At 43.5% G+C, this 13,957-nt stretch overlaps 1 protein-coding gene across 1 annotated transcript in view; it reads left to right on the forward strand.

The window, feature by feature from the left end:
• DYNC1H1 (dynein cytoplasmic 1 heavy chain 1) overlaps positions 1–13,957 on the forward strand; it is a 59,447-nt gene that overhangs the window by 24,129 nt on the left and 21,361 nt on the right. Inside the window, exons 25-47 of the mRNA XM_083432919.1 lie at positions 672–860; positions 965–1,159; positions 1,288–1,570; positions 1,977–2,077; positions 2,411–2,570; positions 3,321–3,564; positions 3,807–3,990; positions 4,568–4,780; positions 5,103–5,341; positions 5,454–5,610; positions 6,304–6,531; positions 6,658–6,888; positions 7,039–7,179; positions 7,842–8,075; positions 8,842–9,048; positions 9,130–9,251; positions 9,601–9,766; positions 9,879–10,042; positions 11,188–11,317; positions 12,329–12,462; positions 12,777–12,891; positions 13,008–13,169; positions 13,632–13,846. Coding sequence (XP_083289045.1) covers positions 672–860; positions 965–1,159; positions 1,288–1,570; positions 1,977–2,077; positions 2,411–2,570; positions 3,321–3,564; positions 3,807–3,990; positions 4,568–4,780; positions 5,103–5,341; positions 5,454–5,610; positions 6,304–6,531; positions 6,658–6,888; positions 7,039–7,179; positions 7,842–8,075; positions 8,842–9,048; positions 9,130–9,251; positions 9,601–9,766; positions 9,879–10,042; positions 11,188–11,317; positions 12,329–12,462; positions 12,777–12,891; positions 13,008–13,169; positions 13,632–13,846 — 4,214 coding nt within the window. The remainder of the gene's footprint in view (positions 1–671; positions 861–964; positions 1,160–1,287; positions 1,571–1,976; positions 2,078–2,410; positions 2,571–3,320; positions 3,565–3,806; positions 3,991–4,567; positions 4,781–5,102; positions 5,342–5,453; positions 5,611–6,303; positions 6,532–6,657; positions 6,889–7,038; positions 7,180–7,841; positions 8,076–8,841; positions 9,049–9,129; positions 9,252–9,600; positions 9,767–9,878; positions 10,043–11,187; positions 11,318–12,328; positions 12,463–12,776; positions 12,892–13,007; positions 13,170–13,631; positions 13,847–13,957) is intronic.

A 13,957-nucleotide genomic window follows, 5' to 3' on the forward strand; every position in this document is an offset into this window, starting at 1 on the left:
GGCTCTGTTCTTACAAGTACTTATTTTTTCCAAAGGTCAGCAGGTTTGGAGTTACTGTATATCAGCTGATATGTGGTAACTCCAAACCATTTGAATCAACTGTGTGTTCAACTGTCCCGTAGGAAGCTTGGTCACACAACCAATCCCTGCAGAAAGAAGATTTAAAACAAGTTACTTCTTGTCAGCTGAATTCTAAGTCTCTGGTGCTTCAAAGCACCACACAGGGCTATTTGCAAGCTCTGCACATCGCTGTGAAATGCTCACATGTGGCAGATCTTCTCTCTCCCTGCGATGAGTTTGACAAATGTGCAGACTGTTACATCTGGCTTGAGAGCCAGTGTGGTGTAGTGGTTGAGAGCAGTAGTCTCGTAATCTGGGAAACCGGGTTCGCGTCTCCCCTCCTCCACTTGCAGCTGCTGGGTGATCTTGGGCCAGTCAAACTTCTTTGAAGTCTCTCAGCCTCACTCACCTCACAGAGTGTTTGTTGTGGGGGAGGAAGGGAAAGGAGAATGTTAGCCGCTTTGAGACTCCTTAAAGGGAGTGAAAGGCGGGATATCAAATCCAAACTCTTCTTCTTCCTCTTCATTTGGCCCACCAGCTAGAAAGATTCCTCATCCTAGCTTTTCTGAAAAGAAAAACACACTTAAACTTGATTCCCCCCCCCCCTTCAGGTGTTGTTCAAAACTCCCGTTTCAATCACGGAGCATCCCAAGATCAACGAGTGGCTCACACTTGTTGAGAAAGAAATGAGAGTCACACTTGCCAAGCTGCTTGCCGAGTCTGTCACGGAAGTCGAAATCTTTGGCAAAGCAACCTCTATTGATCCAGCTACCTACATCTCCTGGATTGACAAATACCAGGTATGGGTTCTCTTCAGCCTTCAGTAAAATCCATTGTTCTTTTTGGGGAAGGAAAGGGAAACATCTGGCAAAAGCCAATGCCTATTTTTGTTTTAATGCTCTAGGCCCAGCTTGTTGTCCTGTCAGCCCAGATTGCCTGGTCAGAAAACGTGGAGTCTGCTTTGAGTGGCATGGGCGGTGGCGGTGACAGCAGCCCTCTGCAGTCTGTGCTGACCAATGTTGAGGTCACCCTGAATGTGCTTGCAGACTCTGTGCTGATGGAGCAGCCGCCTCTCCGCAGAAGGAAGTTGGAGCACCTGGTAAGCCGCAGCCTTCGTTATGCTCTCTAGACGTCCCATCTCCAATTGCTTTTAAACATGATGATGTTCCATGAAATAGTTGTTTTGATACTTTGCATTCTGAATTTCACCTTTTCTTTTCTCAAAAGATCACTGAGCTGGTCCACCAAAGGGATGTCACGCGATCACTGATTAAAAGCAGAATTGACAACTCCAAATCCTTCGATTGGCTGAGCCAGATGAGGTTCTACTTTGACCCTAAACAGACAGACGTGTTGCAGCAACTGTCCATCCAGATGGCCAATGCCAAGTTCAACTATGGCTTTGAATACCTTGGCGTTCAGGATAAACTGGTGCAGACTCCTCTTACTGATCGATGCTACCTGACTATGACCCAAGCTTTGGAAGCCAGGCTGGGAGGTTCTCCATTTGGTAGGTTACTGTTTTCTGTATGCCCATTTCTCGAAAACTTTCTTAACGCTGGAAACAAAAAAATTGTGTGTTCAGGTAGCAAAGCAATTTTAATAGCTGCACAGATAATTTAGTCTTATCTAAAAGGATCTCAGGGTTTGCTTTGAGACATAGAATACAGCAGTCTTGCTGAAACTAAACACATCTACTTAATTACTGGATAGAAGATCCCCTGCGAGTCCTTGGTACAATGCCTTAGGGTTCTAGTTTGGTATCGCACTGGAATTCGAATTGCACCCTCCAAAGACTGAGGGTTATAAGAAAATTGTATGGCTATAAAGTGGTAACAATTGTTGGGCATGGCTATTATTTGGAAGTGATGGTTAAGGTGACATGAAACATGTCTCTTTTTTTATTTAATGGACAGGGCCTGCTGGAACCGGTAAAACAGAATCCGTTAAGGCTCTTGGTCACCAGCTTGGACGCTTTGTTCTCGTGTTCAACTGCGATGAAACATTTGACTTCCAGGTATGGTGGTTTCAACTATCATTATGCTACCTTGGAATACTGATCATAAATTCTGCAAGTTTCAAGTGTCTGTGTCTCCCGTACAGGGAAGCTATAGCTGGTTTCATTGGGCAGTCCCGTATTCTGAAGCAAGAGAAGGAGCACTTCTATGATTCTGTGTCTGTACAAAAGATTGGTACCCTATAGGATGCCCTGCCCAATAATAGCAATTTCTGCCTCTCTAAAACTTAAGGGAAAATCCAGCCCCGTTTTACAACTGCTCAGTCTACTATTCTGCCATATAATACTCCACAGCTTCTCAGTGTTCATTAACCTTCCCCATCCTTTTTTCAGGCAATGGGACGCATCTTTGTGGGTCTTTGCCAAGTGGGCGCGTGGGGCTGCTTTGACGAATTCAACAGACTTGAGGAGCGAATGCTTTCTGCGGTTTCCCAGCAGGTCCAGTGCATCCAAGAAGCCTTGCGAGAGCACTCAAATCCAAACTTGGAGAAAAGTATGTTTGATGCATACGCCCTGCTGCTAATTATTCATGTGTGGTATCTAACAGGATACAACTCCTGAAACAAACTGCCCCCCCCCCCGACCAATTAACATCTCTCTTAAAACTGGACATTACAAACATGGGTTCTATTGCTGTGTTATATTTTTGCTAGTCCATTGTCACAGCGGCAACAGCCTTCACATGCTCAGGGTGAGACAAGCACTAGAGTCAGGCAGGCAAGTGAGTGGGGATGGGGCAGAGGGGTGAGCAAAGCAATAGGGGTGGTGGCAGTGAGCTGGGCTTAGGGAAGTGGGGCAGGTCAGCTGAGAGAGGTGGGTTGGTGGGTTGAGTGAGAGGGGTGGCGCAGGTGAGCTGCAAAGGTTTGATGAGTAAGGGGATGGGCTATGGGGAGCAGGTGCTTGGACAAAGAGTAGGGGGAAAGGAGGGGACTTTGGAGAGAAGGGAGCTTGGAGACCTAAGCAAGCAAGAGTCATCAGCCCCTAGTATTTCAATATAAGTGGCTTTTATTGTGAGAAGGTATGGAATCCACAAAGAACAGAAGTCTGAGTAATTCATGCTTCCCTGTCTTTCCCTAAAGACTAGGATGGTTTATGTTTCTGTGTCACTTCTCTGAGAATTCTTTACCTCTTTGGGCTTTGGAAGTCTAATTGCTAGCCTTGCTGACTTCCTTTCATGTGTGCGTGCATACGCAAGTTGATTTGGTTAAGAACAGCAAACTGAACGGCCAATGCTTGCTTCCAGCTTCCACCACCATTACCTGTGAGTTGCTGAACAAACAAGTGAAAGTGAGCGCAGACATGGCAATTTTCATCACAATGAACCCTGGCTATGCCGGTAGATCCAATCTCCCAGACAACTTGAAGAAACTGTTCCGGAGCTTGGCCATGACAAAACCTGACCGTCAGCTGATTGCCCAAGTCATGCTGTATTCCCAGGGATTTCGGACAGCAGAAGTGCTTGCCAACAAGATTGTCCCATTCTTCAAGTAAGAAACACTGCTGGTAGTAGAAGCACGTAGCATGATTTGTTCTTAGAGCTGTGTGAATTCAGCATTAACTGGCCCAACCTGCTGCTGGCACTGTTACATTTCTGAAACTTAATCGTCAATTATTCTGATGCATCTGACTGTGCTTAGATCATATCTCATGCAACCGTAGTATAACTTGCAAGAGCATCCAACTCCAAGCCAACTTCAGCATTAATCGGTTGGTGTCTTTGGCTCCTTAGGTTATGTGATGAGCAGCTCTCCTCTCAAAGCCATTATGACTTTGGCTTGAGAGCTCTGAAGAGCGTCCTGATCAGTGCTGGCAACGTGAAGAGAGAGAGGATTCAGAGAATAAAACGGGAGAAGGAGGAGCGTGGTGAAGTGGTTGATGAAGGAGAAATTGCTGAGAACTTGCCAGAACAAGAGGTATAGCCTGGGTTTGCATGTGACAAAACTAATGTAAAGTACAGTTACATACGCAGATGCTTTGAGACTATGGATGCACAAAAGGAGTGTAGTGTTAAATTGTTTTCTTGCACCCTGTATTCAAGCCTATCCTGCCTCTTGCTGCTGTAGATGTTGCTTTATCTGGCTACCAGTAGGCTTTGGTAGAAGTCATCTGAATTGGTGTCAGAAGTGCTGCTGTTCATCATGAGGGCTTCACTTCATGTCCTCTCCATAGTATAGAATCTAAAATCTAAAGGAAAATTCAGTAATTGACATTGCATCATTCACAAAGCTTTTATTTCTTTACATTTTATCTAGCATGTAGATCTTAAGTATTTGTGCTTCAATTTTACATTTTTATCTTGCGAACCACCCTGAGATTTTTGGGTGAAGGGCGGTATATAAATTTAATAAATAACAATAATAATAGTAATTAAAAAGTATTTCTGATGTAGGATCTCAATTTGATTTGTACCCAGAAGTATCACTTGAGTATTTTCATAATGCTTCTCACACGAGTTAATAAGCAAGTTGGTTTTTTTGTTCTTCTGTGTAGATCCTGATCCAGAGTGTCTGTGAAACAATGGTACCCAAACTGGTTGCAGAAGACATACCATTGCTTTTCAGTCTCTTGTCCGATGTGTTCCCTGGCATTCAGTATCACCGTGGAGAAATGACTGCCCTGAGGGAAGAGCTTAAGAAGGTCTGTCAGGAAATGTACCTGACGTACGGCGATGGGGAAGACATTGGCAGCATGTGGGTTGAAAAGGTACGTTGCGTCAGTGCTCACTGCCAACAAATAGCACAAAGTTATGTGAGATCTGGCCACAAACAGCCTTCTAGACATTTAAACAAGATAATTATATCTTCCTTGTATTTATATTCTATCTCCCCTCCATCATGGAGCCCAAGGTAGTATACCTGTGGTTGCCAGGTGTCGCCCACCCAAGCACTGAGCAAACCCAGACTTGCTTAGCTTCAGCAAAGTGATGGCTTTACTTGTTTTTGGACCATGACAGTTGGACCCACCCAAAGCATTCTACATTAAGATGTTCCTCATGCAACACTTTGATTTTTCTCCTTCTCCATAGGTTCTTCAGCTCTACCAAATTACCCAGATCAATCATGGTTTGATGATGGTGGGCCCATCTGGAAGTGGAAAGACCATGGCTTGGAGAGTTCTTCTGAAAGCACTGGAGAGGCTGGAGGGTGTGGAAGGTGTTGCCCACATCATCGACCCCAAAGCCATCAGCAAAGACCATCTCTATGGCACTCTCGATCCCAACACCAGAGAGTGGACAGATGGACTGTTCACGCATGTCTTGAGAAAGTGAGTGTGTGCTATAAGTAAAGGTGTGAGCTAGAAATTTCTCCCTGGTGTAGGAAGAACTTGGGCTGGCTGGACATTCTCTCACATGGCCCTACATTATTCCCTTGTCTAGGATAATAGATAACGTGAGAGGCGAACTACAGAAACGGCAGTGGATCATCTTTGATGGAGATGTTGATCCTGAGTGGGTTGAGAATTTGAACTCTGTTCTGGATGACAACAAGCTGCTGACACTGCCAAATGGAGAACGTCTGAGCCTTCCACCAAACGTAAGGCTAGCTACTTTTTTCCCCAAATAAGAAAATAAATCTGCTTGGACAATATTGCCGGATTGGCAAAATTTCTGGTAATTTTGAGATGCTTGTGTCAGCCAGGAAATTCATTTTAAGGTGTTTCCAGCAGACACAGTTTGGAATCATAGAATCATAGAGTTGGAAGAGACCACAAGGGCCATCGACTCCAACCCCCTGCCAAGCAGGAAACACCATCAGAGCACTCCTGACATATGGTTGTCAAGCCTCTGCTTAAAGACCTCCAAAGAAGGAGACTCCACCACACTCCTTGGCAGCAAATTCCACTGTCGGACAGCTCTTACTGTCAGGAAGTTCTTCCTAATGTTTAGGTGGAATCTTCTTTCTTTGTAGTTTGGATCCATTGCTCCGTATCCGCTTCTCTGGAGCAGCAGAAGTAGGTTGTTACTCCCTGGTTTTGTCTTGTTGCGCTTTGCCAGTTCCCATTAGATTATGAGGAACTGCCTTACTTAAAGGGCTGGCTATAAAATATTACTTGAGGTTTAACTTGTACCATTCTGATTGCAATGCTGTCTTAACGCTCCCAGTGGCCTCTTAACAGGCTAAGGTTAGTCAAAGGAGAAAACTCTTAGAAGTTAGACACAGCTGTGTCCTCAGATAATTTTGAGGCCAGCACTGGTTTCTAAGCCATCTTTCTGCTTTTTCCCATAGGTGCGCATCATGTTTGAAGTTCAAGATCTGAAGTATGCTACTCTGGCCACAGTGTCAAGGTGTGGCATGGTTTGGTTCAGTGAAGATGTTCTAAGCACTGACATGATTTTCAACAACTTCCTGGCCAGACTGAGGAGCATCCCTCTGGATGAAGGTGAAGAGGAAGCTCAGCGTAGGAGAAAGGGCAAGGAAGATGAAGGAGAGGAAGCAGCTTCCCCAATGTTGCAGGTATAATTCAAGAGTATATAAACATGAAAGATTGCAGTACCACCTTGCCTTGGGCACGCAGATTATTATACGAGTAGTTCAGCTCCATTTTGCCCAATGATGGTTGACGAAACGCTGTTTCAACAGATTCAGAGAGATGCAGCAACAATTATGCAGCCATACTTCACATCAAATGGGCTGGTGACGAAGGCACTCGAACATGCTTTCAAGCTGGAGCACATCATGGACCTCACTCGCTTGCGCTGCCTTGGCTCCCTCTTCTCCATGCTGCACCAGGCTTGCCGCAATGTAGCTCAGTACAATGCCAACCATCCAGACTTCCCTATGCAGATAGATCAGCTGGAACGCTACATCCAGGTAATGCCCATAGCTAAGTAAATAAAAAAGAGGAAACTGTCAAGCTGCCAGCCTTGTTAATTAATCTTGCTGTTAATTTTCATGCGGCTCTCTTGTGTGGGATTCCCTTTCTTTCTGCACTTTTACTGATCAGTTTCTGAACTTTCTCAGCGATACCTCGTGTATGCGATTCTGTGGTCCCTTTGCGGAGACAGCCGTCTGAAGATGAGAGCCGAGCTGGGTGAATACATCAGGAGAATCACAACTGTGCCACTGCCTTCTGCACCAAATATACCTATCATTGATTACGAGGTAAAAAATAAACCTTTCCATTTTCTAAATGCCAGGCTTAATGTACTTATTTATTGATGCTATTTGCACAAAACTTAATCAAGTAATCTTCTTCCAGAGACTTAGCATCAACATATTTATTCAGTGCACTTACATTTTGGACGATGCACTTAACTGAACAAATTTCTTGGTGATTTGAATCTAAGGCTGTCATCAGATTTAAAAACTGATCCTTGAGCCTTGTTGATCTGGTTGGTTTTTAATTCATACGCTTGTATATCAGAATAAATAAGTTCAAAAGAAAAGCATACTTTGCTTTTAGATGGTATACTCAGGTATTTTAGAGTCATTTCCCACCACTCACTCAGAAGTGTATTAGCTGCTGCCTGTAATGAGTTTCTTTGTTAAAATCTTTTATAAAGTGTTCTTAATTTGCTGTCAGCTTAGTGGAGGCACTTCAGGTTTTTTTTAATTGCAGCAAACAAAAGCAGGGCCAACATAAATATATAGAAGTCAGTAGTACCAGCAATATATACACAAGCTTATTTTAAATGCTTTTGATCAGCTTAATGTTGCAATTAATGTTAAACCTTGAAGGACCCACTTTAAACAACACCAAGTTGTTGCTTTGGCAGCAACAGAAGCAGATAATACCAGATACTTAATTTTCTTTCTCTCCATAGGTCTCAATTACTGGTGAGTGGATTCCCTGGCAGTCAAAGGTCCCGCAGATTGAAGTCGAGACTCACAAAGTGGCAGCTCCAGATGTTGTGGTGCCAACCCTAGACACCGTCCGCCACGAGGCATTGTTGTATACTTGGCTTGCGGAGCACAAACCCCTAGTGCTGTGTGGGCCGCCAGGTTCTGGAAAGACCATGACTCTCTTCAGTGCACTCAGGGCTTTGCCTGACATGGAGGTAAACAGTTCTTTGTGTGTGACCTTCTCCCATTCCGAACATTCTGAATGAGTAACCACATCTCAAGGAGCCAGTGTGGTGTAGTGGTTGAGAGCGGTAGTCTTGTAATCTGGGGAACCAGGTTCGCGTCCCCGCTCCTCCACATGCAGCTGCTGGGTGACCTTGGGCTAGTCACACTTCTTTGAAGTCTCTCAGCCCCACTCACCTCACAGAGTGTTTGTTGTGCGGGAGGAAGGGAAAGGAGAATGTTAGCCGCTTTGAGACTCCTGAAGGGGAGTGAAAGGCGGGATATCAAATCCAAACTCTTCTCTTCTTCACATCTGCAGGCTTTAAAATGCCACTGAGCAGCAGAAGATCAGAATAATTTCTTCATCTTCCACATTTAATTAAATCTCTCTGCACAACAATACAATAAGCAGAACGAGCGAGGAGGCGCTCGTTCCTCTCTTTTTTTGCCAAGCCATTTTGTAGATAGTTCATTGCTGCCTCTGAGCCAGAATGGTTTGTTAGTTTAAGAACTTTAGATACCACTTTTCAAGTTTACAGAAAGCAATGAAAACAAATTCAGCTAACCTGGCATGCTAGCAGAAGAGCAAGAGAGGGAAGTCACGATGTTGGCTTCCTCCCATAGAAACATGAGCAGCATTCATAAAGAACAAAGGAAGACGAGCAACAAAACTTTAAAAGCTGTCACCAGTCGGCAGTGTTTATGCCTCTTGGATCTTGCTGCATATTCCTTTCCTGATCACGTCCTTGCATTTTTTAGGTGGTTGGTCTGAATTTCTCCAGTGCTACTACTCCAGAGCTGCTCCTGAAAACCTTTGATCACTACTGTGAATACAGGCGTACGCCGAACGGTGTGGTGTTGGCTCCTGTCCAGCTAGGAAAGTGGCTGGTGCTCTTCTGTGACGAAATCAACTTGCCGGATATGGATAAATACGGCACACAGAGAGTCATATCCTTCATCAGACAAGTGAGTATAAGTCAGATTAAAGAACTCAACTTTTTTTGTCATAGTTAAACTCCGTCATAACCGCCTCTCTCAAATCCTCAGATGGTGGAACATGGAGGTTTCTACCGCACATCTGACCAGACATGGGTGAAACTGGAGCGAATTCAGTTTGTTGGAGCTTGTAACCCACCTACAGATCCTGGAAGGAAGCCTCTTTCGCATAGGTAATGTGTCCACATTGCTGTTGATAAGTTGCTGGAGCTTTAAGGATCAAACCTGCAGTCCACATTCATATTAATGTGCTTTACTGAGAAGTAGGATTCAGCCTTTCAAATGCTCTATTCATGCTTTGGCTACTGGAATGTAGAACTTCAGAGTCTTTTTGTTGTTGCAGTAGGCTTTGCACGCTAGTTCTGACACCTTGAACATGGCCCGGCATCTCAATAGCAGCCGGTGCTGCGCTTTCAGGACCAGTGAAAGCTTTCAGGATCTGTTTTTGCCATATCTAGACCCATGTATTTAGCCTAATAGCTGAGGTGCTACAGAACTCACCTCTCCTGTATGCCTTCCTAGATTTCTGCGCCATGTTCCTGTTGTGTACGTGGACTATCCTGGCCCAGCTTCCCTCACTCAGATCTACGGCACTTTCAATCGCGCTATGTTGAGGCTCATTCCATCTCTCCGCACGTATGCGGAACCTCTCACTGCAGCCATGGTTGAGTTCTACACAATGTCTCAGGTAACTGGAACGATAAAGCTCTTTGCAGCTTTTTTATCAAATGTCTAGAGTGAGCGGTTAAAAAATACTTCCCTGGTTACTATGGACAACTCCTTATCCTGTTAACTTCCAGGAAAGGTTTACTCAAGACACACAGCCGCACTACATATATTCACCCCGTGAAATGACCCGATGGGTGAGAGGGATCTTCGAAGCTCTGAGACCACTGGAAACATTGCCTGTCGAAGGCCTCATTAGAATTTGGGCACATGAAGCCCTGCGTCTCTTCCAAGACAGGTAAAGTGTGAAATCATAGAATTGCAGAGTTGAAGGGACACTGAGGATCATTTGGTTCAACCCCCTGCAATGCAGGATTGCGCAGCTGTCCCATAGAGGGATCGAACCTGCAACCTTGACATTATCCACACCATGCTGTCTCCAACTCAGATCACAGTGTACTTTTTAAAACTCCTTTTTGGTAGGAGGCAGGGTACACAATCTCTTTCCCAACCCCAATTTTATGCTCTCAACAGCTTCATGGCTGATTGGGGATTTCAATCCTGGCCTCCCAGTTCCTAGTCCAACACTAGCCACTGCACCTCACTGGAATAAAGTGTGACTGCACACTTGGTAGTATAATAGTCCACAAGCATTCAGGCTGCATAGAATTTCTCTTGTGTGTTCAGACTAGAGCAAGTCGTTCCAATATGTTTTTCTTAATTAACACAACACAGTTTACTGTACTGTAAATAAGCCCTTTCTAGTAAATGCACATGTTTTTAATGAAATAGAAGGATGCACATTACCATAAATGCAGTTTGGCATTTGTTCACCAGTAGCTGGCATCTCTAGGTAGGGTAGGAAAGACTGAGAGATGTACCAGTTGTCTAACATACTATAAGGTAGCTTTCTAGATCCCTGGGGTTTGGCTTTTTTGGCTTTTTGTTGGGGGTGGAAAGTCAGTGGAAATATTTATAGGTCTTGTTTCAGTATCACTGCCATGGGCCATTTTTCCACCCAAATCTTAGCGCAGGAAAAAATGTGGACAGCTAACGGGGGGGAAAGTGTATTTAAAACATGTTTAGATACCTCTTGGGATTTGTGAGCAAATTTCAAGCTAACTGAGCACTACTTTTCACAACTCATAATTTGAACTCTGGGCATATGATGTAAATGCCAGTGTCTGGGTTCAAAAGATGAGACAAACCCAGAGGGAAATTGCTTAGCTATAGGAATATTCAGAACATGAATTACTTGCCAGTGGTGCCCCTGAATCTTAGACCATTGCAAGTGATATGTAACCATTACGTTTCACTAGTAGTTGGGAGAAGGGCATTTCACACTTTTGAAACAGTATTAACGCCAAAGCTTCTCTATCATGAAGTCTTAACTTTAAGCTGTTAATGTGCTTTCTAATACTAATGGTTGCTCCCTTTATCTAGGCTTGTGGAAGATGAGGAGAGACGGTGGACTGATGAAAACATTGACATGGTAGCTCTGAAGCACTTCCCCAACATAGACAAAGAGAAAGCAATGGCCAGGCCCATTCTGTACAGCAATTGGCTATCCAAGGTATAAGCTCTGCTGGTTACTTAAACTTTAATACATTGATACATTGCTTTAGTTCGTGGTTATATGGAAGTGTGCTGCATTTAATTTTTTCTGCTTTTTCGGTTGATGGAGAAAGCCTATGACATTAAAACTTCTCCTTTAATCAGTTGCAAGTTGTATTATCATGACTTAATCATTGGTAGCAGATGTTGACTTGGTTTGAATAATATTTCTTCTGATAATTTAGTCAGAAAGGAGCATAATTACATCTGGTGTGTTTACACTGGAAGTTAGTGTCTTGACCTCGCTTTAAAAACTTACTTGGATATCAGGGCACAGCTATCATTTTGAGGATGAGCACCTCTCAATTTCCCCCCAGTGTAACAAACCATAGCTACTATCTGTTTTAGTGTGAGATTCATGCAAGAATTGAGCTACCTGGGATTTTGAGTGTCTCTTAAAATAAATGTAATTAGGTGCACATTTTATCCATATTCCCTTCAGGCAGAATGTTTGCCTGTACGGGAGTTTAGTTGTCCCCTTGTCGAGCTCACATACATTTCCCCTCTTCTGCTTCCCTTCTTGTAAAAATGAGTCTACGTCTGCTGACTACTTGGCCAGCAGCTGATGAAAAGTATGATCAGGGTAGGCACTAAGCACATTGCAGCAAACTGGGCGCCTGGAGGCTGCATGTTGCATCCAGCCTATGTGCAAAATTTTCCCACGTGGCTGTCTTCATTCTTGCCCTTCAGCTGATGTTCTGCAAAACTTCACTAGATTTTTTCAGTGATTACTTCTCATTCCCCATCATGGGAAGACGCATTTGCCTGTTGCCCACCAGTTTCCTACTTGGGAAAAGCTTGGGGATTATTGTTAGTCAACATGAGACAAGTTAATTAATTGAGGTGGGTGGATAAGCTTCATGAATAGGCAATACTTTGTGCATCTTCAGATACTGTCATAAGCAAGGACAGCTCTAATGCTGATGCTTTAGGGTTTGCAAGTATATAAGTTGTTTGCACTGTCTTTTAGGATTATATTCCAGTTAATCAAGAAGAGCTAAGAGACTACGTGAAAGCCAGACTGAAGGTTTTCTATGAAGAAGAACTTGACGTACCACTTGTCTTGTTCAATGAAGTTTTGGACCATGTGCTAAGAATTGACAGGTACACAACGCTTGTGTTCTAAACTTTTTTCCAGTTGCAGCACCTTGGCAAATACATTTCTAAACTAGTCTAGTGTGTATTTAGAAAGGGGATACAGGTTTTTTTTTATCACCTTGGACACTGAGTGCTAGAGCAGGAACACAAGGAATACTGCCTACTATGTACCAGTAATACATATGTATTTTTGTAGGCGATGGTTGTTTAACGGTTACTTCTACAACATTGAAAACAATATAATTTAACCCCTGAGTAAGCATGCATGGGATTCTCTGCTAGTCAGTACTTCATCTTCTAAGTCAAGACTCTCTTTTCAGAATCTTCCGTCAGCCTCAGGGACACTTACTTCTCATTGGTGTTAGTGGAGCAGGAAAAACTACTCTCTCACGATTTGTGGCTTGGATGAATGGCTTAAGTGTCTACCAAATTAAGGTTGGTGTGCCCATTTCCCTAAACTGAAGGTCCAGCTTCTGTTTCTTGCAGCATTAAATCGAGCTTGGCAGGCTAGATAAAATTGTAGACGTTTAATCTATAACGGATGTTCACAGGTGCATAGAAAGTACACTGGTGAAGACTTTGATGAAGACCTGAGAACAGTATTGAGAAGATCTGGCTGCAAGAATGAGAAAATAGCGTTCATTATGGATGAATCAAATGTACTTGATTCTGGATTCCTGGAGAGAATGAATACTCTGCTGGCCAATGGAGAGGTAACTTTACTAAAGGCTGGGCTTGGAGGGTGGGGTGGGATCTGAACTCTGCCATCCAATCCTGTTTAAGAGATTCTGGATTACTGACAGGCTGCTGTGCAGGCCCATATAATTCTTGTTCCAAACATAGAAATTTACTCCTTAAATTTGTATACTGTCATTCATCTGAAGATCACAGTACAGTTCATAACATAACAAAACAATACATAACAAACATAACAGTCTAAAATAGAATATAAAATACATAACACAACAAAAACAAACCAATAACCCCTCTCCTCCAAACAGATTATTAGTTTGTTAGAAGGTCTTGCACATTCTGTGCCCGAAACAATCTACTGCCCAAACTAACAATTTTTTAGAGGCTCTGATTTCAGATTGCCATTGGATCCTCATCAATATTTATCTCAACACAAAATTCAGAGATCTGTCTGTAAATTAACGTGTCTCTCTTCCATTTAGGTTCCTGGCTTGTTTGAAGGGGACGAATATGCCACACTTATGACTCAGTGTAAGGAAGGAGCCCAGAAAGAGGGTTTGATGTTGGATTCGCATGAAGAACTATACAAATGGTTCACCAGCCAAGTCATTCGTAATCTCCATGTGGTCTTCACCATGAACCCATCTTCTGAGGGCTTGAAGGACAGAGCAGCTACATCTCCAGCCCTCTTCAACAGGTACACAACTGCTTATTTTCTATTACATCCATTACAGTGGTGTATGGATAATTCAGATGAGCAGGACTGTGAACTACAGTTAAGTCTTCATAGCATGTCATCTTTTGCTTT

The sequence above is a fragment of the Podarcis tiliguerta genome (genome assembly GCF_965153285.1).
Source record: "Podarcis tiliguerta genome assembly, chromosome: 1".
NCBI classification, from domain to species: Eukaryota; Metazoa; Chordata; class Lepidosauria; order Squamata; family Lacertidae; genus Podarcis; species Podarcis tiliguerta.